The 24,866-nt window shown below is 34.7% G+C and overlaps 2 protein-coding genes across 3 annotated transcripts; both read right to left on the minus strand.

Annotated features, from left to right (window-relative positions):
- Positions 1 to 2,038: 2,038 nt before the first annotated feature.
- On the minus strand, positions 2,039 to 2,643 carry uts1 (urotensin 1). Its single transcript, XM_059512366.1, has one exon. It carries the CDS (start codon positions 2,641 to 2,643, stop codon positions 2,206 to 2,208), a length of 438 nt encoding a protein of 145 aa, XP_059368349.1. The 3' UTR covers positions 2,039 to 2,205.
- Positions 2,644 to 5,249: 2,606 nt separating this feature from the next.
- Positions 5,250 to 24,282, minus strand: mpv17 (mitochondrial inner membrane protein MPV17). Of its 2 annotated transcripts, none has more exons than XM_059512368.1 (8): positions 24,048 to 24,282; positions 22,765 to 22,878; positions 15,356 to 15,471; positions 13,337 to 13,429; positions 11,113 to 11,208; positions 6,448 to 6,480; positions 6,297 to 6,349; positions 5,250 to 5,768 (listed from the first exon to the last, which is right to left on the minus strand). In XM_059512368.1, the coding sequence occupies exons 2-8, from the start codon at positions 22,835 to 22,837 to the stop codon at positions 5,699 to 5,701; spliced, it is 534 nt and encodes a 177-aa protein (XP_059368351.1). In that variant the 5' UTR covers positions 22,838 to 22,878; positions 24,048 to 24,282; the 3' UTR covers positions 5,250 to 5,698. The 2 variants fall into 2 exon arrangements, with proteins under 2 accessions (XP_059368351.1, XP_059368350.1); XM_059512367.1 differs by having other exon boundaries at positions 22,765 to 22,847; positions 24,048 to 24,281.
- Between the last annotated feature and the right edge of the window lie 584 nt (positions 24,283 to 24,866).

Raw genomic sequence — 24,866 nt, forward strand, 5'->3', positions numbered from 1 at the left:
TATACACACACACACACACACACACACACATATATATATATATATATAAATTACCATTCAAAGGGATCAGTAATGTTTTTATGTTATATATATATATATATATATATATATATATATATATATATATATATATATATATATATATACACACATACACACACACACACACATAATTATCTTATGCTCACTCTTATTCTCCTTGTAAAATTGTATTATTGTGAAATATTACTTTAGAAATTATTTTCTATTTTATTATATTTTAAAGTGTAATTTAAATAGCTGTATGTAAGTATATAAATAGAAGAACTGAATTTACTCTATTTCAGAATAGAAAGTCCAAAAGAAAATCATTTTTTCTATTTTTTATTTTTTGTCAATGTCAAAGTGTAAAAAAAAATATAATGCTTCCTTGCTGAACTTATTTTAGCAAATAAATAAATCAAACTTTAGAATAGTAGTGTATATACATACATCGTTGGACAACCCAGATGTTTATTTTTTGTCATTTGTTTGTTTGTAGCTTTATAGTGTGTTTTTCACTTTCAAATAAAGATGCTCCATATTTTCATTAAAAGTTGTGAATGATTTGTATGACATACAGAGGTTAATAATTCTACATTTGTCTATGAATACACTCAACCTTTAGATGTCTTATTTAAAACTAATGATAAATGACTACCTAGATCAACTACTAGAATCACATGTAAAAAAGCTTTTTGGATTAATACTGTTGCAGCCCTTCGGTTCATTACATGCATGCAAGATTTTAAAATAATGTACAACAATTTCCATAGTGGCATCTAACCTGTTACTCACCACTTGTGTTTTTATGCACTGTGTGATGCTAATGCCAGTGTAAATGTCAATGATGCTGGCTTCCTATAAACCTGTGTCTGCTGTGACCATTAGCACTTTTAATGGGTGATAATGAGGTTTACATGTTTTCAATTACTTGTAAAAGGCATGTAGTCTCATTTATTTCTGCAGATTCATGTTCAAAATACAAAGTCATGTTTGCATTTAGGTGCAATATAATATGTAATTTACATCGTGATAAGCAATATACAATGTACAGTATATCTCAAGCACTTTGTAATATTGTCCAACATTATTGTCACAAAACGTGGGTAAGCCTCTTGGTTGAAGTGCTACAGAACATTGTTTCCCACCATGTGAGGAGAACACACTTTTGCGCTTAGTATACAGTGAGCATATGGCATTATGTGTGTGGTAAATATTAGTAATATTACCAAAGTATAGCATTTGGTGTCATAAGAACACTCCCTTTGGCAAAGTGCGAGGATGCAACCAAACCAGCCGAACAGAAATGACTTTTTACAAATGGCCTTATTTTCTACTTTGTTGAGAATAACTCAAGACTTATTAGCAGGATTTGTAATGGTTTAGTCATATTTCTTCCATTTTATACAAATTTGAAAAACAAAGGTTCCAAATAAGGAGTTTCACAGCCGTGCCTTAAAACAACCTTTCAGTGAACAGTTCTAAAAAGAACCTTTTCATTCTAAGTGTGAAGAGAATTTTAATCATCTAAAGAACCACTATAAAGGTTCCATGGATGTTAAACGTTCTTCATGGAACCACAGATGCCAATTAAGAACCTTTATTTCTAAATAAGAGGCCAATTACTGTAAACACTCAAAGGGCACAAGTCAATAGTAGATTGATTGGTTTCTAGATCTGGTTACATGTGATTACTGGTGACTGATCATTTGCCGTAGGCAGCATTTTGAGGTCCTGGTAGGTCTGTTGTGTGACTCTTGCATGTGGTTCCTGGTTCTAAAATGGTCCAGAGGTGATGGAGACAGCAGCAGGTCACCAGAAACTCTGCTGGTGAACAGATAGATGCCACTCTTAAAAATAAAGGTTCCACATAACCCTAATGCCACGCGAGAACCTTTTAGAAGAACTTTTTTTTTTCGTTGTTTTTTTGTGTTGGAATGCAAAAACCAACAGCCTGATCTGAAGTACCTTTTTTAATCTCCAAGGAACCTCAGCCAACTCAAGAACGAGAAGGAGGTTCTTTGCAGTGGCAAGGAACCACTGAAGAACCTTTATTTCTAAGAGTGTGGGTCAGCAGGAGGCATCGGTGAATGTCATATGCTTAAGCGAGAGTTTGGGGGTGTGAAAGAGTGCATTGAGCTTGTTCTTTACTCGCCGATTGAAAGCATCATCATGGAGCTACAGCTACTTCCCAACCTCATCTAGATATTTGCGGTTCAGTCCCGCCTGTTCCCTTTGATTCTCGTTTCGCGCCATTTCGATCATGTTTCTCAGCAGGTGGAAGGTGAGGTCGATGGAGATCGGAGGATCGTCGTTCCGTTTGGAAAACTCCGTGAGCTCTTCTAAGTTGCTGTCCTCATGAGGAGAGCGCAGCTGCGCCGTGGGGAAGTGCGGGAGATCCAGGACACCGCTTGCCTTCTGCGCTCCGAGGTTTCTTTGCAAATACTGAAGGAGTTTTTCACCCACGAGGTAGGACATAGCGTCGTCTCCTTCCCCGTTTGACAGCACGTCTTCTAGCTGGCTGTTCATGAGGCTCAGGTCGTGGGGTCGACAGGTGCTCAGCGGGATGTGGGTGGTCAGTAAGACTGAAGTTATGAGCAGGACCAAAGGGACGGGCTTCATACTGGACACAGCTGCGCGCTTCCTGGGAGAAACAGCCAGGTGTGTTACTACAGCGGTGCGCGTCCACACCAAAACAAAGGTTTACTACACAACTACACTGCAAAAAGTTTTCATTTAAAATACAAATTTGAGATTACGAAATTAGTTATTTTTATATTTTGTAAAATTAAAAAAAAAGTATAAGTTTATATAGACTACAGGCCTAGTGCTGATATAACTGAGAAAACTCACATGAAACTTTTTAGAGTATATACAAAAATTTGTAGCCTAGATATAATTAGTATTTTGGTATATGCAGTATTTATTTAGTAAACTAATATAAAAGTGGTAATAAAAATGACAAATTTGACATTATGACATGAGTTGTTTCGTGTATTTTTGCTAAATTAGGTAAAAGCTATTAAATGTGTAATGTTTTGTAAATCATGTATATAAATAAAATGTAACCTATTTTTAGTAAATATTACCAAATAGTGCTAATATAAATGGCAAAACTGAAATAAAATGTATATTTTTAAGCATATAAATGAAAACTTTAGATATAAAAGTGCTAATATAAATGTACAGGGTTTTAAAATCGTGTTTAGATTTATTCGATTACAAAAATTGTACCAAAAGTATTATTATAAATAGTAAAATTAATAAACAATTATTAAGAAAATATATTATATTTAATATTAGATACAAAATTAAGAGTTGGCTATTTAATTGAACATTAGATTAATGTTCATAGAAAATAGACTTTTGTATTTTATGTGCAAGATTAAATTATTGATATAAAATAATGTCAATATTTATAAATCGTGTAGCTAAAATCGGTGGTAAGTTAAAGAATTTGCATCTGAACTTATAAAGCAAATATCAAATAAATTATTGAATAAAAGTAAAACACAAACATGATCACTGTTCTGCTATAATAGTCATGCAGCTATCGTAATAACATTAAAAAAAATGCGTAAAAATAAACAACTGAATTAATACTTATCTACATAAACCACATCTTGAAATCAGACGCCATGTACAAAATGACTGAACAATCATCTCACTCAATGAACAATAATGACAATATCAACACAAAATCTCATGCTCGCAGCTAAGCCTGAATGGCCTCAGTCAAGAAGTTGAAGGCAAGTCATATAAGGTAACTTACTCGGTCGTCTTCTGTTGCTTCAAAAGTACTTGTAAGGAAGAGTGTTTGCAGACAGACTGGAGTGGAGCTCCTGGAGCTCAATGGTTATATACATCACACACCGCTCCATTGACGTCAGTCGAGCTGCATAAACTGCTTGTAAATGAGGCAATTCTGAACTGAAACGAAGAATGGAGTAAAGGAGCTGTATCCAAAGGACAAAGTGAGACGTTTCTTTATCTTTCCAAAGTTTTCAATTTGAAAACATCATCTTGATGTTGTTGCAAAGTCATAAACTTGCTTTCAAAGACAATTTATCCAAAGTTGTAACGGACAGGTAATCACTTAATGTTTTTATTGTCCCTTTGACTGTTAAATCACTTTTTTTATGCACCTGAGCAAAATGGGCTAAGGATCTGCTGTCGTGATGGATTTCTGCATGGCTGCTCATCTGTGGTCTGGAGGAGAGCAGAAGCGCAACGAGGACACGAAAGCCTCCGTCTCTGTCCAAGGTGCTGAAATTCTCCAAGACGCAGCCAGACATCATTCATTGGCTGTCTCTCTCTCTCTCTCTCTCTCTCTCTCTCTATATATATATATATGTTATATGACTGCAACAATAATGGGAACTGTATGTTGTACACATCATTTTATTAATTGATTTCAGTTTCATATCTTACACTTGGCTGTGGTTTGTTATTAGGTAGTACACACACGAGTTATTTGAAAATAATCAGCCTAGAATTAATGTTTATGAGCTAAATTCACAGTATTGGAAGTACATTTGAGAACTTCAAGTTGTAATACTGACATTAATATTAGTAAAAAATACACCATGTCATGGAGTCATGTATTAAAATGCTTTCTGACTGTAAATTGTAACATGTTTTCAAGAGTGGCTGAGCAAAATGCATTCAACAGCCAGATGCAGAGGTTTAGTCACTGTTGACTATTGTTTCTGGCTAGCCGTCAATTCCCCAGAGTGACGAAGCATTAGTTGGACATACTGAGATATTTATATAAGCCTAACACGCTCTCGAAGGAAAATCCTAAACATGGCTTTACCTTCCTGCTCAGTGTGAAGAAATGAATATAAATATAAAACATTTTTTGGGATGACAGTTAGCAGATACACCACCAGTTATCCAGTGACAGATCTGGATAACTTGATCGGCAGATTGAACCTGTGAATAGATAAAATACTTCCAAGAGATTCAGGTATGAGTGATGTTTTTATGACGAACATAGGGCCTAGATTATGTAAAGGCTTACCACTTGAAATTAGTCACCACTAATAAATCTAGTTTAAAAGCTTGGTTGTAAACATTTGTATTCTTTGGCTTTTAATTTACAGTGTTGATGTCTTCTGAGTTGTTTTAATGTGATGCATTATTTAAAAAAAAAATTATATCCTTTGAATTTTTCATGATGTTTTAGTACTTGTAAAATGCATTAAAAATAAAAGGAATGAATGGTCTGGCACCTGTGAAAGATGTATTTTATACACATTACTGTATTGTGTTAATCAATGCAAAGCCTAGTAGATGTAATGCCCATAACTTCACTTCTATCAATCACATGTACCTGAACTTAATTAGTGACCACAGAATACACCAAAAATGACTCAAAATGCAGCCACATCCTGTAACAAACAGGCCTGCTGTTTTTAGTGAGCAACACACCATAATTCACCATCTAAACACTGGTAAATAAAGGCATATAAATCAAATGTATAGAATTCTTTACAGAATCTATAATCACAAATATTACAATAGCATTAATTGCAAAGGATAATAAAATGTCAGAGGTCTGAATTATGTTATCGTCAGCTTTGACCTTTGTTGTGCAAACTTCATCTGTAAGCTTTGTGCGCCTATGTGTGAGTCTGTTACTACATTTAGGTAGTGGTCAATCTGGAACATCTCATTACATCTTATTGGCTTTCCAGGAGAGGTAAGAGTTCCAGGCAACAGCCACGATCTGAACAACAGCCAATCTGAAAAACACAAGCATGAACATATTACTGTATTAGAAGTCATTTATTTATAATGAATGTGACCAAATGCAAATATCACATTCATGTCTTAAAACATAAATACAGAAAACATTACAAATCCAGATGGTTTCCAGGTGTGTGTGTGCGTGCGTGTATAGATACAGATAGATAGACTGACTCTAGTTGTTAATCCCAGCGTGGAAGTTCAGGTGCCAGAAAGCAGTAGCATCAAACAACCCACAAACAAAAAATCTGTTTTAAAACTCCCATTAGTCAAAATAAAAACAAGAGCCTAATTAAAAAGATTTCAAAAGTTTCTCAGCTTTGTTCCCTTTAATAAGCTTTCATATTGCTGCTGTGCCACACACTGTGTAGCAGAGGCACGTCCTGTATGTTCTATTCCCAGTGACGCTCCTAAATCTCCAGCGCTGCTGGATTAGTGCCCTGCTGCAATGGATGCATTATCATTATCAATGATCACTTGACTTTTGAGGGCTAAAAAGGGTAGTTTTATAACCAGAGTTTTACCTGTGGTGGAGAGGGATGAAATAAAAATTGGCGATCTGCACTGGAGGCCAAAGCTGGAGAAATTAAGAGACGTTGCATTAAATGGAACATTAATGAATGAACTGGAGAAAGAAAAAGAAAACCGTGTCAAGCACAACAGGAAAACACTTACATAGTAATTGGAGATCAAGGCATCCATGTAGTCCTATTGAGATGTGGAAAATGAAGAGTAAATATGATTCATTTTCAATAATATTATGTTTTTATATTAAGCCACCAAAACAGCCATTGTGGCAGAAAACAGATTTTATTCAGTCTAAACAATGTTAGTTCTCATGAATTAATTTTAGGAAAAGTTTCATAACTAGTCTTTGAACTGAATAATAAAATATATGAAGTGTTTCTGACCCTGCTGCTTGTTCCTATCCAATGTTCCTTCTAATATTTAGATCAAATTGACACTACTTCAAGCATAAGCTGAAGGACTATGTGAGTACCTTAATACCAAATTTTAATTCTTATAACTTTCATGTAATTAAAATGAATCATGCTGTTGCAAAGACCTATATCAGAACCATGACAGCTGCTTTTACAGATCTGTGGAAGGAACCTTCCAGGAAAAAAAAAAACCCTGTATATTATATTATTTACTTTCTAGTCATCAAAGAATCCAGAAAAAATGTACATGGTTTTCACAAAAATATTAAGAAACACAAATGCTTTCAACATTAGAGTTTGGAATAATGGCTACTGAAAATTCAGACATCAAAGGAATAAATTACATTTTAAAATAAAACAGAAAAACAGCTACTTTAAATTGTAATATTTAAAATATTACTGTTTTAACTATCATGTATATTTTAAAGCAGCCTTGGTGAGCATGAGAGTCTTCTTTAAATTGATATATATATATATATATATATAGTCTGAGTGGTTACAAGTTCTTTTTTCCTCCTCATTTAAAGCTTTTGTTAAATCAGACACAAAAGAGCTTGTTACCTGTTCATTCATGCTTTCATCATGTCATGACTAATGACGCTGGTACCTAAACCCAGCGTAAAGGGCTTCACTCAGAGAGTGTGTGTTGTAAAAGCTCCACAGCTCTGTCCCACTACATCAAGCGCAAGTCAACACCCTCCTTTCACAGGTGCCATATAAAAATCAAGTCATCTGGAACACGAGGGCCCCTTTTCTGCTAGTGCCATCTTTTGAAAGGTCAACTTAGTGAGATTGAGTGTGTAAAAGAAGCCAGTATTAGAAACTTGTGCTCTTTCTGTTTGTACTCTTTGCCTTAACAGTTTTTCTAATTAAGAACGAACAAGGCATAGGCCACCTGAGGTGAAACTACCGCGGGGCCGAGACGTTATGATATTGCTTCTCCCGAGCTTGACGTCACAGGAGTTTAGCCCCTCGGGAAGAAAGAATGTTAAAAAAAATTTTGGACCGTTTTAAATACACAAAGACACAGAACACAACAGGGATGCTAATATGCTATAGCTTTAGAAGTGAGCAACATCAAAGACCAGACAAATCCTGAATGCCCTGGAAGCTGTCCACAGGTAGAAAGCTGCAGGCAACTGCTAACAATGATCAAACCAGAGATTCAGAACCACCCCCAAGACTTCGATGCAATGAAAAATATGACCGTGATCTCTCTGTTATATCACCAGGTTATAAAGCATCAAACGGCTCATGAGGAGGACAATAATTTGTGGATGAGTTGTTGGTCCTAATCTGGGTTTTTCTGAGAGCTAATGCACACTTAACCTTTCAATCCAATATCAACAGTGGGGCACTCACCAGAGTAACACCTGATGATTGTGATGTTTCATTTGGTGTTATTTGTCTAAGAAGGATAAAATAGTCAGTGGGGAGATGGCATTTAACATGACTCCACAGACTCAGTAGAACAGCATTAGTGATTATATGTTTTACCCAGTCACACTTGTATAAATTGTAGGTAAAGTTTATGTTTTATTAATGCAGATTTGCTGAGTATTTTTATGAAACGTAATGTATATTATAAATGTATTACATACGTAATCAATAAAGTGCATAATTCCTTAAGGATGATGCATGTAATTTTTTGGTTTAAATTGAAAACCCTTTTTTTTTTTGCTACTTCAATTTGGTGCCACTACTGGTAAAGAAATTATACACTTTACCTTTAAACTGAAATGAAGACCACCCCCCCCCCCCATCACATTAAAAACTTTGTTTTGATCAGAAGTAAATTTCACAGAAAATTTATTTTTTTATTTCAGGTTTTATATCTAAAATAAAAGAAAAAAACTGAAGGAGAGACAGAAAAATTAAAAGAAAACAGAGAAGAAAAGAAAAAATTGTGAATAGAAAAAAGTAAAAAGAAAAAAAAAATCAGAAATGAAGGATAAAAAGAATAAAGAAAAAAAAGGGAAAGAAAACTAAAAAAAAAAAAACTAAAAAAAAAATACAAAAGAGGAAAAAAATGAACGGAGAAAAGAAAAGAATAGATAAGGGGAAAAATTGCCAAAAGAAAATGTAGAAAAAAAGAATCAAAAAGAAAATAAATTAAAAACAAAACGACAGATGAAAAACAAAATGGAAAAAAGAAAAGAAACAAAAAGAAAGGAGAATAAAAAGAATAAGAATAAAAAATGTAAAAGAGAGAAAAAAAGAATGAAACAAGAAAAAGAAAGAAATGTACAAAAAGAAAAAAAGGAAGTAAAGAAAAAGTAAAGAAAGAAAGAAAAAGAATCAAAAAGAAAGTAAAAAAAAGAGAAGAAATTTAATAAATACAACAGAAAATTTAAAATAATATAAAAAAAGACATGCTGATCTTTATATAATGGTACAGCCATCATCCATTGAAAAATCCAGATGAGTTGAAGGTCTTTTCATTTAGCAGCTGCATTTGTTCTAAAGCGACATTCAGTTCACTAAGCCAAGTGCAGTTTCCCTGGAGACACCCTCTGGGCTAAGTGCCTCAGACACAATCAGAATACCAGTTCACATATGAACTGTCCAATTCACAGGCCATTCCAACCCCCAGATCAAACCCATGAGCTCCACCAGAGCTTTAACCAGTACGCTACTCTAATGAGCGTCAAAACGCTGCCATTCCAGCAGCAGAGCGTCATTTACTTCCGTTTTAAAGGGCACTACTGCGAGCAGCATCCGAACTGTGATCTGTCACTCTTGCTCCACCAACTGCCTGACCTATAGTCACTATAAACAAAAGGCAGACGCTGTCCACGACATGCCAAGAGTTTTAATCAACACCAGAGGACCTGTTTAAACCAAAAACAGCCTACTAATAACCAACAGGTACAATAATGCATCGGAGTGGGATTCTTTAAGTCGAGTCGCAGAGTAGCACTAAGGGTGTTTTTAGTGATTGGCTTTCAGCTCGCATTTCTTCTGTTTGGCTTAATGAGCGCATTTATCATTAGCCTTCCATCTTTTCTGACATTTAGGTGACTGACCTTTCAGTCTCATTTTAACACAGACACCTTTCCTACATAAATAATTGATGGCACCAGTCAGAGACAATGCTGCGTCAACCATTGTTCCTACAAGCCCATGAGTCACTCCTCGCAGCTCTCCATCCCTTCATCTCTCCAATCCCGGAAATACCCTCTAATTATGGAGTGCCAATATAAGGGTCACAAGACAGAAGGCTGGTGTGAGAGTGGACTTTCAGGACAACTGACGTAGTTTCAATAGATGTGCTTTGGCAGCAAGGGCACTTTTACACCTTTATGCCTGAAAATATAAGAATCTTTGGTAACCCTTAATTAAAAGCCTTTATGTATATTGCATTATAAAAGGTTATTAAAGGGTATAATGCATTCTAATTATTCCTAATGTGCATTGTATCTTGTCATAAATTATAACCAAATTTTAAATGCATAGTGTAACAATGAATTGATAAGTTTTATAAATATACTGTTAAAAAATACTGTGGTTACAATTATTTATGAGATTGTACAATGCATTATAAGGTGCATTACACAACAAAATGAATGCATTAAAATACATTTATAATGTATTATACATAAATGCTTTAAGTAAAGTGTTACTGAAATTCCTTCATGCCATTCTGTTTATGTGAGAACTTTTGGAGCTTAATAGTGATTTTACATTAATAAGAATTATTTCTGATTTTATTTCACGTTTACGTTTAGTTACAAACAGGAAGGACAATAGAAGCAATCAAAACCAACAAAAAAGCAATAATATGTAAGTGCTGTGACAATTCTCAGTCAGCCTAACACAGTATGTGAGGTTTTTTATGTAATAAATAAAAAGAAAACAAGTACATAGAAAAGAAAAAAAGAATAGGAAACACTAGTGTTAGAGGGTCTTTTTTAATAAAAATAGAACAAGTCAAAAGAATAGAAAAATAATAGAGACTTCTAGTGTTACGGGCCACTTGTTTGATTAATAAAAAGAAAACATGTAGTTAGAAAAGAAATAGAATAGAGAGTGCAAGTGTTAGAGTGTCAAGTGTTTTTTTTTTTATAAAAAAATAATATGACAAGATATAGAATATTTTATCTCATATATATATATATATATATATATATGATATCTTATATTTTTATTAATTATTATATTGATTACATTGTATTTAATTGTTATTTTATATTTAATTTCTATATCAATGCTGGAGGAAGAAAAAAACAATAATTAATACAATAAAAATAATTAACAATGATGTTGTAGTCATTCCAATAAAAGGCTAAATTAGCATTTTCATTTTAGGTTTTGTGAAAAATGCACATTTTGAGTCTTTTATTGTTCAATGTTTGTATACAATGTTTGTATTTAATTCAGGTTTGTGATGAAAACTGACCCTCTTGAGTTTGGTCACATTCTGTTCCACAGTCAGTCCATTGAGTGCTCCAGATATTCCCAGAAAAGCACCTAAGAAACACGGAGCAAAGCCCACCTATGGAAATACAAAGATCTGATTAGAACACGTATCTACTTTATAGAAACCTTCTCATTCATTTTTTATATTTATAATAAATACCATTGTACGTCTAATCCAGCCTAACTGTTAATATGTAGACTACTGCTTCACATATTCACATCTGATGAAATATACATATCACATGTTGAAAGCCATCAAGGACACAATGGGAGACTGATGTATCCATTTATTATTAGCACTCTAGATCACTGGAATTCCTTCCTGTGTGGTTTTCCACAAGACATCCCAAAAAGATTTATTAAACCAATCAAAAATGTGTCAAGCGAGACTAAAAACAGCCCCTTTGATTTTCCTTTGACTCTTGGGTACAAAGTAAGCTTTATAAGTTTTATTAAGTTTAATTTGCAAGTGAAAGGAAAAGTTATATCTTTTTTGTGTCTTTGATACACTGTAATTATACATTTGTAATATTAATTAACTACATGTATTTATTTACTCTAATGTTAGGGTTAGAATGATGGTGTTATTTAGGGTTAGCTCCATGTAATTATGCATAATTTATTGTTATTACTATTGTAAGTACATGTAGTATTACCATATTTTGTTGTGAAAAATAACTTGGGAATGCATGTAAAGTGGTATAAGGAGTGAAATAAAGCTGTGAACATGCCAACAGTACCTGCAACTTGACTGTGGGAAACTTTTTTGTAAAATACTATGAATAAATCATGCTTAGCTAATTGAAATATTCACTTACTCAATAACATCTGAGGACCTCTTTAAGGTTTTAACAGCTGTTGTAAGCCTCTCAATAAAACAAAATTAAATACCTACAGACGAAAGCAACCACACACACACACAACCACAACTTGTCGCTGGCTGTACTGCCTTTTAGGAATTTAGAAAGTGGGTCTCTAAAAATAGCCCGAGAATCTCTTTACTGAATAAATGTAGGAGAGCAGGCTGGCGTTGGAAGCGCTGTTGTTTGGGTGTAATCCGGTGATGGGGAGAGGGCCTGTCTTGCATGCCTTTGTCCGCTTCATCCTGTACATTCATTCCACCAATCATTTAAACAATGACTTATGCAAACACTCATTTGTTTGACTGCCTATCAGAGGATGGATTACTTGACATGCATGAAGGGAGAGCTCAGATGGGATACCCAAAAGGGATAAAGCACGTAGCAACAGCAATAAATAGAAGCTCCTAAAGCACATTACATGTGTCTGCATACTCAACAAAGACACAACAGTCAGCTCTTGGGACAACTTTCCATGAGTGCATTTATAACTAAAGATATTTTAAAACATATCAAATACTGAGGTCTGACTTTATTTTTGGTGTTTCGTATTAATTTTATTAATACTGTTGTGGAGGGATGATGTGATGGGAAGAAGAGGGAGAACAATATGGGAAAATGATGCAGGCCAGATTTTAAATATAAATTTTGATGAAATCCAGGAGCTTTCTGACCCTGCATAGACAGCATCGGAACAACCATGTTCAAGGCCCAGAAAGGTAGTAAGGACATCATTAAAATAGTACATGTGGCATCAGAGGTTCAACCGTATTTTTATGAAGCTACAAGAATACTTTTTGTGTACAAAGAAAAAAAAAAAAAAACTTTATTCAACAATTTCTTCTCTTCCAGTCAGTCATCACCACTACCATTCATGAGAGTACCATGACGCATATACAGTATAATACAAAATGCTTTTAATGAAGCAACTCAATGTTCCTTCGTTACTAAGTCTAAAGTGATGTTTTCAAATTAGCAATGAACTAGAAGCTTGGGCTCAGTTATTAAACTGTCAACTTTAGATTTGAATCTGTGGCGGAAAGAAGGAGTTCTACAGAAAAAGGGGCTTTTAAAAGGCACTCAGTTGTATTTTCTTATGTATTTACACATTCGTGCCATCAAACTGTTGTATAAACAATATCACACTCATATAGACATGAGATACAGCTGTATATCGGCACGCTGCGATACTCGAACGGTCGATATACAGCCATATCTTACATCACCTCATGTGATATTGCTCATATCTACTGGATTCTTTTTGAGATTGTGTATGTAAAAAACATAATAAACACACACACACACACACAAACAATTACTGCAATACAATGCACATATGCTCACCTGATCAACAAGCATTTTCTTCAGAGCAGCACCACCAGTACCACCAGTAACAAGTTTGTCCAGCACCTTGTACCATCCACCAACCACTGGACCCTTCAAAACACAGACAACTTCACTAAACTCATCTCACATGTGTGTAGCACTTCAAACACTTCAGTAAACAATCATGAACACGAGCCCAGAATCCTGAGGCCGTGCCAGTGGTTTCATTTGTTCATGATGTGATTATGAAAACAGCAGGCAGTAATTAGCTCCATTCCCCTGTGAATTAATGAGCTTTCTTTTTGTTTCCCATTGTGGTTTCAGTCTGGGCCTAATTAACAAACTGATCAATACATGTGTCCCCTAAGGGTGTTCCAGTCAACAATGACAACTGAATTCTTCAGTAAATCTCTCTTTTAATGCAATTATAATTTGCGGTTTAGCAGCATCAATGTAAAATCACCCACCAATGGCAAATTATGCATATGGGCGTCTTTAACAAACAGCTGTGCGCTTGTTTAAGGAGATGTCATTCTTCAATGTATAGTGAATATATAGCAGCTCTATATTGTCTTTCTACATTCTTTCCTGTCCTTTTAGCAAAACAAAGGATGCCATGACACATTAAATGATTAATACCGATCTTCTGCTTCCTTCGGTTGATTGGGCAATAAGAACTTTATTAACCTATACTGCCAAAATAAAATAGGTACGTCAGAAATGCAACAATTATAGCTCAATGGACAGAGAATCTTTCTGAAATTTCATTTCAGGAGATGCAGGACAAATTTCACCTGAAGTTCTGACCCATGGTTCAGTCTTTTGTTCTAACAGCAGTGAAACAGATTTTACTGCACTAATAATAACGACTAAGGTCTGATGTTTAAAAGGTTGAATCGAGTGTGCTCAGGCTTGTAAAAGCTTTGAATCATACAGGCCATTTGCAGATTAGACCTCAAGTCATTTGGACAGAACTATTGCATTAGTGCTTTGTGTGTGTGTGTGTGTGAGGGGGGGAGTGAAGAGCAGGGTGCTCAATATATCAATCACTGTGTGCATGTCAATCACTGTGCAACTTCATTACCTATTCCAACAAATGACACCCTACACACAATCTTTGATGGTCATAACACAACAGATCTTTAAACATTTGAATTCGCTGACATTCTGCAAAATTTTTTGTTTTGTTTTTGCCTTTTTGAAGTTTTATTTTATTTATTTATAAGTATTATCCAATGTAAAGCAAAGAGCAAAGGGTTCGCTAGTTGACATGGGGAATTGCTAAAACCTAATCTGATTTCATCAATGAAAAAAAAAGCGGTTTTCAATCCTAGGTTGAAAATATGAGCCCTTTGACGAATTAAATAAATCTCATGATTTGCCCATGTGTGTAAGTTTTTTGTAGGTTAAAATCTTTTACATAGTCATACATCAACGTTAAAAAAGGGATAAAAAAAATTAAATTCAGCTTGCATCAGTGATCAAAATGACGGAAAAGACATTTATAATTAAAAAAGAAAAAATCTCTTTTTCAAATAATGCAATCCTTTCAAACTTTCTATTAATCTCCCTGGGAAATGTATAAAAAATTTGTCAATAATGAGATACTGTTCTTGAGCACCAGATCAGCATATTAGAATTATTTCTGAAGGATCATGTGATGGAGGACTGGAGTAATGATGCTGATTCAAATTCAGCTTTGCCATCACAGTAAAAAACCCCTTTTAAAATATATAAAAATATACATTTATTAAGTTTTAAATTGTAATAATATTTTGCAATATTTACTGTATTTGAGATCAAAGAAAATGCATCCTTTTTAAGAATAAATGGCTTCTCTCAAAAACATTCAAAATCTTACCAACCTCAAACTTTTGAACAATAAGAGTATATCAGATAACTGGGTCTAGAGGCATGAACCATTCTAACCATTGAAAGAGTATAAAAATAAAAAAACAGAAGTTAAATTACATCAGTAACATGCTGGAAGATCTCAAGAGAAACTCGTATGCAAACTGTATCACAGAGGAGACTTACGACAAAGAAGAAGCCAATGCTCATCATCTTGGCAGTGCGTCTCACGCTGTGATTGGCCAGTCCACGACGCTCAATCAGCTGCTGAGAGATGACATCACCCACACCCACCAGAGAGCCTGGAAGAGAGGGAGTCAAAATGGAGTGAGAGAGAGAGAGTGCCAGTCGGGCATCTGTTTGCCCCCACTGCCCAGCGTGAAGACCCACACACAGGTAACCATGCCAGGGGCAATTGACAGGAAACACTAACTAGTTTTGCCGCCCCATTCACTATCTACCGACTGATAGATGAGATGTGCCTGCTGTAAGTTAGTATAACAAATAGTGACTTTGTGACCTTGATGCTATCAATCACACTACCTTTCCACTACCTTTTTTTTTTTAAATTAGCACTATTATTCAGCAAAAATGCAAGCAAACAAATCACGGTAAAGACATTTATGACATTACAAAAGTTGTCTATTTCAAGTAAATGCTGTTCTTATTTTTCAAGGAATTATCAAAGAATGGAAACAAAAATAAATAGCACAACTGTTTTCAACATAGATAACAATAGAAATGGTTCTTGAGCACTAAATCAGCATATTAGAATGATTTTTGAAGGATCATGTGACAAAAAACTGTAGAAATAAAAACTGAAAATTCAGCTTTACCTTAACAGCAAAAGATTTTGAAACATATTTAAAAAGTTATTTTAAATTGTAATTAAATTTCACAATATAACAGAGATGTACATAAGAGACTTAGGCTAATAGAAAACATAAAAAAATATCTTACAGACTCCAAATTTTGTATGGTGTTGTGATTTGTTGTTGTTTTTCTATAATTCTTTGATGTTTCAAACACTTATTCATTACTAAATGTATAAGACAACAGCAGAGGACTTTAAAGACTTTAAGAAATCCATCTAGTCACCCCACAATGACCTTTAAATGTCACATTGTAAATTTCACATTGCGTTGAGACCCCCTTATGAACACCACAGGGGGCTGTTTCCTAATAGCAGGGACAGATGTTATCCTGTAAAACACGATTAGTCAGACAAGCCATGCAACAGATTTCTGAGAACACTATGGAAACATTTTAAAGTAGAAAGTTCAACCAAACTCTTATTCATTCATCAAAACCAGTTTCAAACATTCCATGATGCGCCTTGAAAGAGATGCAAGGTATATTTAAAAATAAAATTACATTATACACAGCACATTTGAAGCAAAAGAATAATAATAATAATAAATGATTGACAAAACAGCTTAATTGCTTTATTTACATTTTTCATAAGTTTCAATTCTATTAATTTTGACAATCCAGCCTTTAATCACATAATTAGACATTTATTTAAAGTACCAGACTGTAGCAAAAGTGAAAAATAAAAGCATTCTGCAAAAAAAAGAAAAAAAAAAGAAAAAGAAAAAAGAAAACCCACAAAATTAACAAATAAAATCTATAAACAAATCCCACGTGCAGTTTTGCCTGAGACAAAGCCTTCAGAGTAAGCACTGTACACTGGCACTATGAACATATCTATGTATAAATTAATCTCAAAGTGTTTAAACAATTAAACCAAGAGAGACCTGCCAACACCCTAGAGTTTAAAAAGTGTGTGCACAAGAATGTGCTTGTGTGTTCATCCATTCATCCTTGAGGAAACACTGAATGAACAGAAGCTGTTGCATATGAGTGATGGAAAGCTTTAGATAGACTGCAGCTCATGACTTGAGCGCGCATACACACACACACACACACAGTCTGCCAATCACATTGACAGAGCGGTTTCCTCCCAACTGCTGGAAATGTCACAGGTCTCCTTTCTCTTCACACACATTTCGATCGTCTGCAGTCAAAGCTGTAAGGGCAGCAAATACAGCCATGCATTATGCATGTGTGCATAAACAGAGAGCTCACTGGATATTGACATGTATCGGAAACCCAAAATGAATACAAACCTCAATAAAAGACACAAAAACCAATGGAACTCATCACAAAGATGGTTTCTTTCCTTTTTTTCTTTCCTGTCCTGTGAGGACCCTTTTTTGCTTTCATCTTAATAGCCATGAAAAACAGGCATGTTAAATTAATGTTCAAGGTCTTGGATTTCAATGATTAAGAAAACTGCATTTTCAAAGGGAAAAAAATGCATGTCCATATCTATATTCACACAGAGGAGATGATAATGAAGAAACCAAGAAACCATAAAAACCAATCATTAAAATATTATTAGATTTTAAAAACAACAATGATCCAGAATAATCAAACAGTTTCAAAATTTGTTAATAAAAAAAAAAGATTAATCAATTTTAACACAAAATACATATCACTAGGTAATAAAGTTGTTTTAAAAGTTTAACCATTACTTAATCTCATTAGTGAAAAATTATGGGCATGGTATATTTAATAATACTATAGAACCTCAGTCAGGTGAATCAACTTCTGATAAGTGAGCTCATTGTCCAAAACACATGGTGAGCTGGACAGAAGCCGCTATTGTACACAGCATGCTATAGTAGGAGGCCGGTGTGAGATGAAATGCCTCGGAGAGGAGGATGCTGGGAACTCTGGTCTCTCTCCAGCAGATTGTTAATGGGCACAGGGGGTGATCCACCAACAGAAAGACTGTGTCACGCTCTCACTCAACCCCACACAAACACAGTGGGTGAAGCCTCTTTTAATCTGTGAGAGAAACGCACTGCAAGACTCTCCGATCAAATTTTACAAACTACGATGACTTCTGAGAGTCGTCCTTGTGCTTCACCACAAACACTGACACAGTGACTCAGTGTAATGACATGACTAAGTGTACATAGGCACTGGACTGATGGTACCAGGAGTGGGTTTGTGAGACTAACACTGCTTCGAGATTATCTGCTTTTTCAATAATACCATTGAGTTCACAGAAAGCCCTGACTAAGCCGCAAGTTTGCAAACCTTTGAAGTTCAGATGGGATAAATATTTTCTGCATTTCACAGAGATACAATAGAATGAAAATTAGGGATAAACACATTGGTATCAGCCAATACTTGCAGGGTTTTAAATGAGCTATCGGAGGCCTCTGTAATCTAAACATATTTTATCAGCATTTCCCACAATTTAAACAGCATTTTCTTTAAAAAAAAAAAAAAAAAGAAAGAAAGAGAATGTCAGATTTTCCATATTGGTGCGTGCCTAACTATACACTATAAAGTTAATGACAACTATATAAAGTAATTTCTTTTATGGTGACAACAGTGTTTCTACATCAACACCCCAGATATCTAAACACAGGCAGTGTCTGTTACTCATTATGCTTCACCTTGACTGGCTAAACTGCAGGATCCTTAAAAAAATATGTCTGCAGCCAAATACAGAACTGCCAGGGAAGGAGCCACACATAAAAAAAAAATGCAGCTGCCTTTAAATTTAGAGGACAGCTGATTCCTCGCACTTGCCCAAATATCATGGTTTACAAAGGACATTCTGCCTTAACGACAGAGCCCGGCGAAGCAACGTAGCCCCTTTTAAGTGACCTAACCTTTTCATAAAATGTCAAGGAAAGACTAATAATCCAGTATAGCAGACTGAAAAAAGCCAGGAACCTTTGCCATGCTTTTACTGGGTCATCTTATCAAAACAGCACCAGCTTATTGATCATGGTAGGCAGAATCAAGCAGACAGGAGGGCAAAGGCTGAGTGAGAGCTAACAGCATGTTGTGAGGTGATAATAAACACTTATGTTTTCCACTTCTTGGTTCAAATTGACGTTAACAGGTTGAGAAGCACCAAAGAGTATACTCTTAAAACATCTGTTAAGAACAAACTGTCCAAAGAAGACCCTTTTACATTTGCTTTTATCTTTAGAATCTGAAAACAGGTGGTTATTTAAAAGCTATATTCTTCGTCTCTGATTCCAATGACAATTTATTCCTGTTATGGCAATGTTGAGTTTCCAACAGTCAACACTGCTATTATCAATGTTGAAAATAGTTGTGCTGCTAAGGTATAGTTCACACAAAAATGAACATTAGCTGAAAATTTACTCACCATCAGTGTATGGGTGCCAACAGAATGAGAGTCCAAACAGCTGATAAATACACATAATCTACAAGTAATCAACACACCCATAGTCCATCAAATCACATCTTATGAAGTAGAAAACTGCATATTTGTAATAAACAAATTCATTGTTAAGAATCTATTGGTGTAATGCTAAATTTTCCCAGATCTTTTCCGATAAAGAAACAAACTCATCTACATTTTGGATGATCTGATAGTGAGTAAATTTTAATTTTTTGGGTAAACAATTCCTTTAAAAAAATTGTGGAAACCGTGATTAATGATTAGAACTTTCAAAATAACAAAACTTTTTTTAATTTTTTTTATTTGATATCATCTTTGGACCCAAAACCATGAATAATAGGTGCTTAAAAGTTACTGTATATTCAGGGTCCCTGATTACAATGAAAACAGCAGATTCAGAGGAACAAAACGCCCATTTATCTATATTAACAAAGACAACAACCCCATCCAACCATAAACATGGTTGTTTGCCATTATGCTGTGCCAAATAAAATGCAATTTACCACACACTCAGGTGCAATCTGCCCCATACCTCTTGCCAACTGGAGTACGGCACTCATCTATGCTAAATGCATCTTGAAATATGCTGATGTCAGCACAATACTTCCCACCGTCTGTCCTTGAGGGAGAGTCTCCAGGGAAGAACAGCCCTGATTGACACATCTTGCGCTTAGTGAAATTATCTGTGATCAATTTGGCAGGAATCTATCTGCAGCCAGCACCTTCTCCACAGGGACCAGCGGGCAGGGTCTGGCAACCCAACCCATTTAGCTGATGAGACCAGTTTGACATGGCTTACCTGCGTTACAGTAAACATATTCAAGCCTCATTCGTTCAGATTTGCCCTCTTTGGATGACATTGATTTTTTCGGTTCTACATTTAGCTCAGATTATGGGGTCAATGCATCGTTAATGACTTGAAAACGGAAATGTAGCGACTTCATCCCCTCCATCCATTCATTTATTCATTCGCTCATTAATCTCTTCCTCTTCACATCTCTATCTGTTATAAATAAATCCATTTATCACTTCAACCAAATGCATCAGTTAAAACATCAGAAGGATGTAATTTCTGCACCACCAGTGGCAAAAAAACAGACATGCAGAAATAATGGCTACATTCTATCACCCTGTATTGTGCTGCAAAGTGGATTTCACAGACAATTCATCCATTTTAGTGAGATTACAATACTTAATGTACTTAATGTAAGTGAATATCAACACATCACTTCACAGGAAGTGGTGAGTTTGACTAAAATAAACTCTGTGAAAGGCTTTTGATTACAATAATTAATCACAGTTTGCATGCAGTTGTTACAGTGGGTATAAAGTGTACATACACTTTTTTTTAAACAATTAGGCTACTATTATTCAGCAAGAAATAAAATCAGCAAGAAATATTTTTAAATAAATGCTGCTCTTTTTAACTTCATATTCATCAAAGAATACTCTCATGCTTTTCATAAAAAAAACACAAGCAGCAAAACTGTTTTCAACATTAATAAGAATAGAGATATTTCTTGAGCACCAAAACAGCATATTAAAATGATTTCTGAAGGCTCATGTGACACTGAAGACTAAAATAATGATGCTGAATTGAAATTCAGTTTTGCCAGCACAGGAATAAATAACATTAAAAATGAATAAAAGTTTTATTTCCAAAACACAAAAAAAAACAAAAAAAAACAACAACAATTGAATGGTAGTGTATATTTAATATAACTATACATTTATTTTCAAATTAAACAACAGATGTTTAGCACCCAATTTAGGCCTTTCAATGAAATGTTTCATATTAATTAGATGTATAATAATAAATGACTAAAATTAAACTTTAAAACAATAACTCTTTTTAAATAATTTTCAAATCAACAACTCCCCCGTCTGCCATTGGTTGGCCAAACAGATAGCCCCACCCTAGACTCACCCCATTGGTTGGAATGGTCAGGATGGTCAAACAACCTACAAATAGTTGCCTCTTTATATTAAACTGTCATATGAAAAAGTAGACCCAGTTCAACTTTGGGGGAAAAAAACACACTTAACCTTGAACTTCCAAATCACTGAAGTTTTTTTCACCTTGCCCAGAATGCCAAGTTTTATTGCATTCAATTTATTTGAAGGTAAGATCATGTCCCTCGCTCTGCGAATAAGCGCTGGTTCACATCACTGAGAAAACATCCAGTTATTATTTAATTTTGAAATAACCCCGCTTCCCTCTCGTTTAAAGCATCTTGCTGTCTAATATTAAACCTATACCCATAGGACTAAAGTTTCTATAAATATTCAAGTCCTCTTCCACATGTGGAAGACAAATTGATGAATCATAACTCATGCCTGTAATCTTGATTACATAAATTTAGCATCCTCAATTCTCAGTGACATGAGGCCACTGGTGATTTTAAGCATTTCGGCCAAGTTGTCAGTGTCAGTCTAGCCAAGTACTAATTAATCCTAATGCTACAGTTTGCATGACTCACAAATTACACCCAGCAGCTTGTTTAAGCAGGTTCATTGATTAACAATAACGTGCATTCTCATTCACTCATTTTGTTTAACAAAGTGAAAAGATTCCCATCAAATGGGTCTGATTAGTTAATGCACAGTAATCAGGCATGCAATTAAAGCTAAATTGTGTAATTTCAGCCCCACTGGAATCATCAAACGGAACTGTGAATTTAGAGATTCAATTTCGTTTTCAAATAGACTTCACACTCCCTGTGAGATTTAGTATCTTTCCATTGTACACTGAACCCTGACCTCTAAAGATAAATGATTCTTCATGATATGAACCAGACATCATCATATATGTTCGATCAAGTGTCTTCAACAGAACAACTTAATAGTTTCATTAATATGTTGTTTTGTGCTTCCATCTTCTGGTAGAATGGTGTAATTGTGGCAAAAAAAAACAAAAATAAAACGAATTTTATTTTCTAAATAAAAACCACATTTCTTGAGTGTCACATAATGTGAGCATTCTTTTGTTGATATGAGTTAAAATTTACATTTAATAACATTTAAATCCAATGCAAAAATTTAAAATAATCAAAACAACATCCTGAAATAGACCTCCCCTCTTAAACTATACTCCCACCCCATAAAAACCCATAGTGACAAAGTTCAAGCAAACAGCTAAGATTGTTGCAAAGAAGGGCTTTCCATTGTTTATATGGCTGAACTATTACTGATGCTCAAAAACATCTTACTGTTTAGAAGTGCTTGTGCTAACAGGAAAGATAAATATTTAATCAATAGTGTCTGAGATTGGGCTGACCTAAAGGGAATTGGGAACATCAACTACAGGACTGCAAAAAAAAAGTGGTGGAGTGGAGGGTGGAGAGTTTGTAGCTCTTACCAGCGGTTATAATCTGCACTGTCCATGGATGTTTGACCATCAGTGCCTGATAAGATCTCCAAAGGCCCGCCATGTGACAAAGTCTAAAAAAGACACAAGACCATGTGACAAAGTCTAAAAAAGACACAGGACTATTGAAATTACTTGTATGTAGTTATTGACAGAGAAATGAGCAAACTTTTTATTTTAGTTATGCAACATCATTTTAGCAACAAATGCTAATCAATAGTCGATCCAAAACTAGTTACTGAATAACTAGATATTCTCTGATTTTCCGATAAAAAAGACTGTTTTAATAGGATGTAGTAAAATCTTACAGGGTAGTACAAATCGACAGAACACCGGCTCATAAGAGTCATTCATTAGGAACTCGCGTTGTACATTTTTGATTCATTAGAAGAATCGGTTCATAAGAGTCATTCATTTGGAACTCGCGCTGTACATTTTTGATTCATTAGAAGAATCGGTTCATAAGAGTCATTCATTTGGAACTCGCGCTGTACATTTTTTAATTCATTAGAAGAATCGGTTCATAAGAGTCATTCATTTGGAACTCGCGCTGTACATTTTTGATTCATTAGAAGAATCGGTTCATAAGAGTCATTCATTTGGAACACGCGCTGTACATTTTTTATTCATTAGAAGAATCGGTTCATAAGAGTCATTCATTTGGAACTCGCGCTGTACATTTTTGATTCATTAGAAGAATCGGTTCATAAGAGTCATTCATTTGGAACTCGCGCTGTACATTTTTGATTCATTAGAAGAATCGGTTCATAAGAGTCATTTAGCGTTGTAGTGCATATTTTACGACGTCAATGAGGCGATTTGTAGAATCTCTGTCGAATTTTAACAGGTTAAAGGGATAGGTCGCCTTCAGATTCTAGTCCCCACTGACTTGCATAGTGTTTTTCTCCCTCTCCATACTACGGAAGGCAATGGGGACCATACGATGGACTATCCTGATTTTATAAGTTTCAATTGTATAGTGATGAAAGTCTCGCGCTTTGACTTAAAGGCACGTGAAGGTCGCGTGTCCCAAATCATAATGAATTTCCAACTAAAACGTTTTTACGTTTTACACAACCGGATAAGGACAATTCTCGGTTTCTCACAACACAGACATAGAATAATGTGTCATCCACTATATATATTTATTTTCCTTTAATTTATCCAATTTGTCTCTCAAATACCCATAACAATCTTACGCAACTAAAATTACTTTATTTTATAACTCTTGCACAGTCAGTTTTAACCCGTACGGAGACTAAAGTAAGTCCTACCTTGTCACGCAGAGGTGATACAGTGCGTTAAAGTGATGTTGGCTTTGCTGAAATTAAAGCGGTATGACTGCTGCTTTCAAAGACTCCAAAAACAAAAGAAGGGAAGTGACTTCAGAATATGTTACTGAAGTTTAAACTCATTCAGTCTTGTTTGTACTTTTATCCGGACACCTTGAGAGATGACAATTCATTTTACCCCCAAGTCAACAATATGACATGCTTGAGGTGGTGTGAAGCAACAAGCAAACGCTTCAAAGCCTAACGGAATATTTTCAAAATAAAAGTCAAGGAAAAATCAAGGAATTCATTTAACTGTTGGAATTTTTTTAAAGAGGGTTTAAAACCTTAAATGAAAACAATCATTTGAATAATTATAATTACCCCTATAAATAATTATGTGTACCTGGAATTAATTTAGAAAAATGAGGGGAAAAACTCTTTGGCTAGACTAATAACAACTGAATTGACATACACTTGTTACACTTACATTTTTTGTAATGTTTAAAGGGAAAAAACAGAATTAAGACAGACTTATGCACAAAATATTTTATCGTGCTATTTATACATACAGAAAAATAAAATTACAACAGTCCAGGTCAGTTTGAAGCTCATAAACCGATAACCCAGGCAAATCATACATATACAACAAAATAATTACAGTACACATCTCTGGAGAGAGAGAACTTAAATAAGAAAGAGAAATCTTTTCCCCTTATAATAATGACTATCTCTGCCAATGTAGTTAATTCTGAAATGCAGTACTGAGATTTGATTCAGAATAACAAATAACCAGGCAATAAAAAAAAAAAAAAAATCACT

Source organism: Carassius carassius, chromosome 27, assembly GCF_963082965.1.
Source record: "Carassius carassius chromosome 27, fCarCar2.1, whole genome shotgun sequence".
NCBI lineage: Eukaryota > Metazoa > Chordata > Actinopteri > Cypriniformes > Cyprinidae > Carassius > Carassius carassius.

Coding starts and splice junctions, on each gene's coding strand:
- uts1 (XM_059512366.1), bottom strand. CDS start 2,643: ATGAAGCCCGTCCCTTTGGTCCTGCTCATAACTTCAGTCTTACTGACC.
- mpv17 (XM_059512368.1), bottom strand. CDS start 22,837: ATGGCGGGCCTTTGGAGATCTTATCAGGCACTGATGGTCAAACATCCA. Junction 13,430..15,355: donor GCATTGGCTTCTTCTTTGTC/GTAAGTCTCCTC, acceptor TGTGTTTTGAAG/GGTCCAGTGGTTGGTGGATG. Junction 5,769..6,296: donor TTCATCCCTCTCCACCACAG/GTAAAACTCTGG, acceptor TGTGTTTTTCAG/ATTGGCTGTTGTTCAGATCG.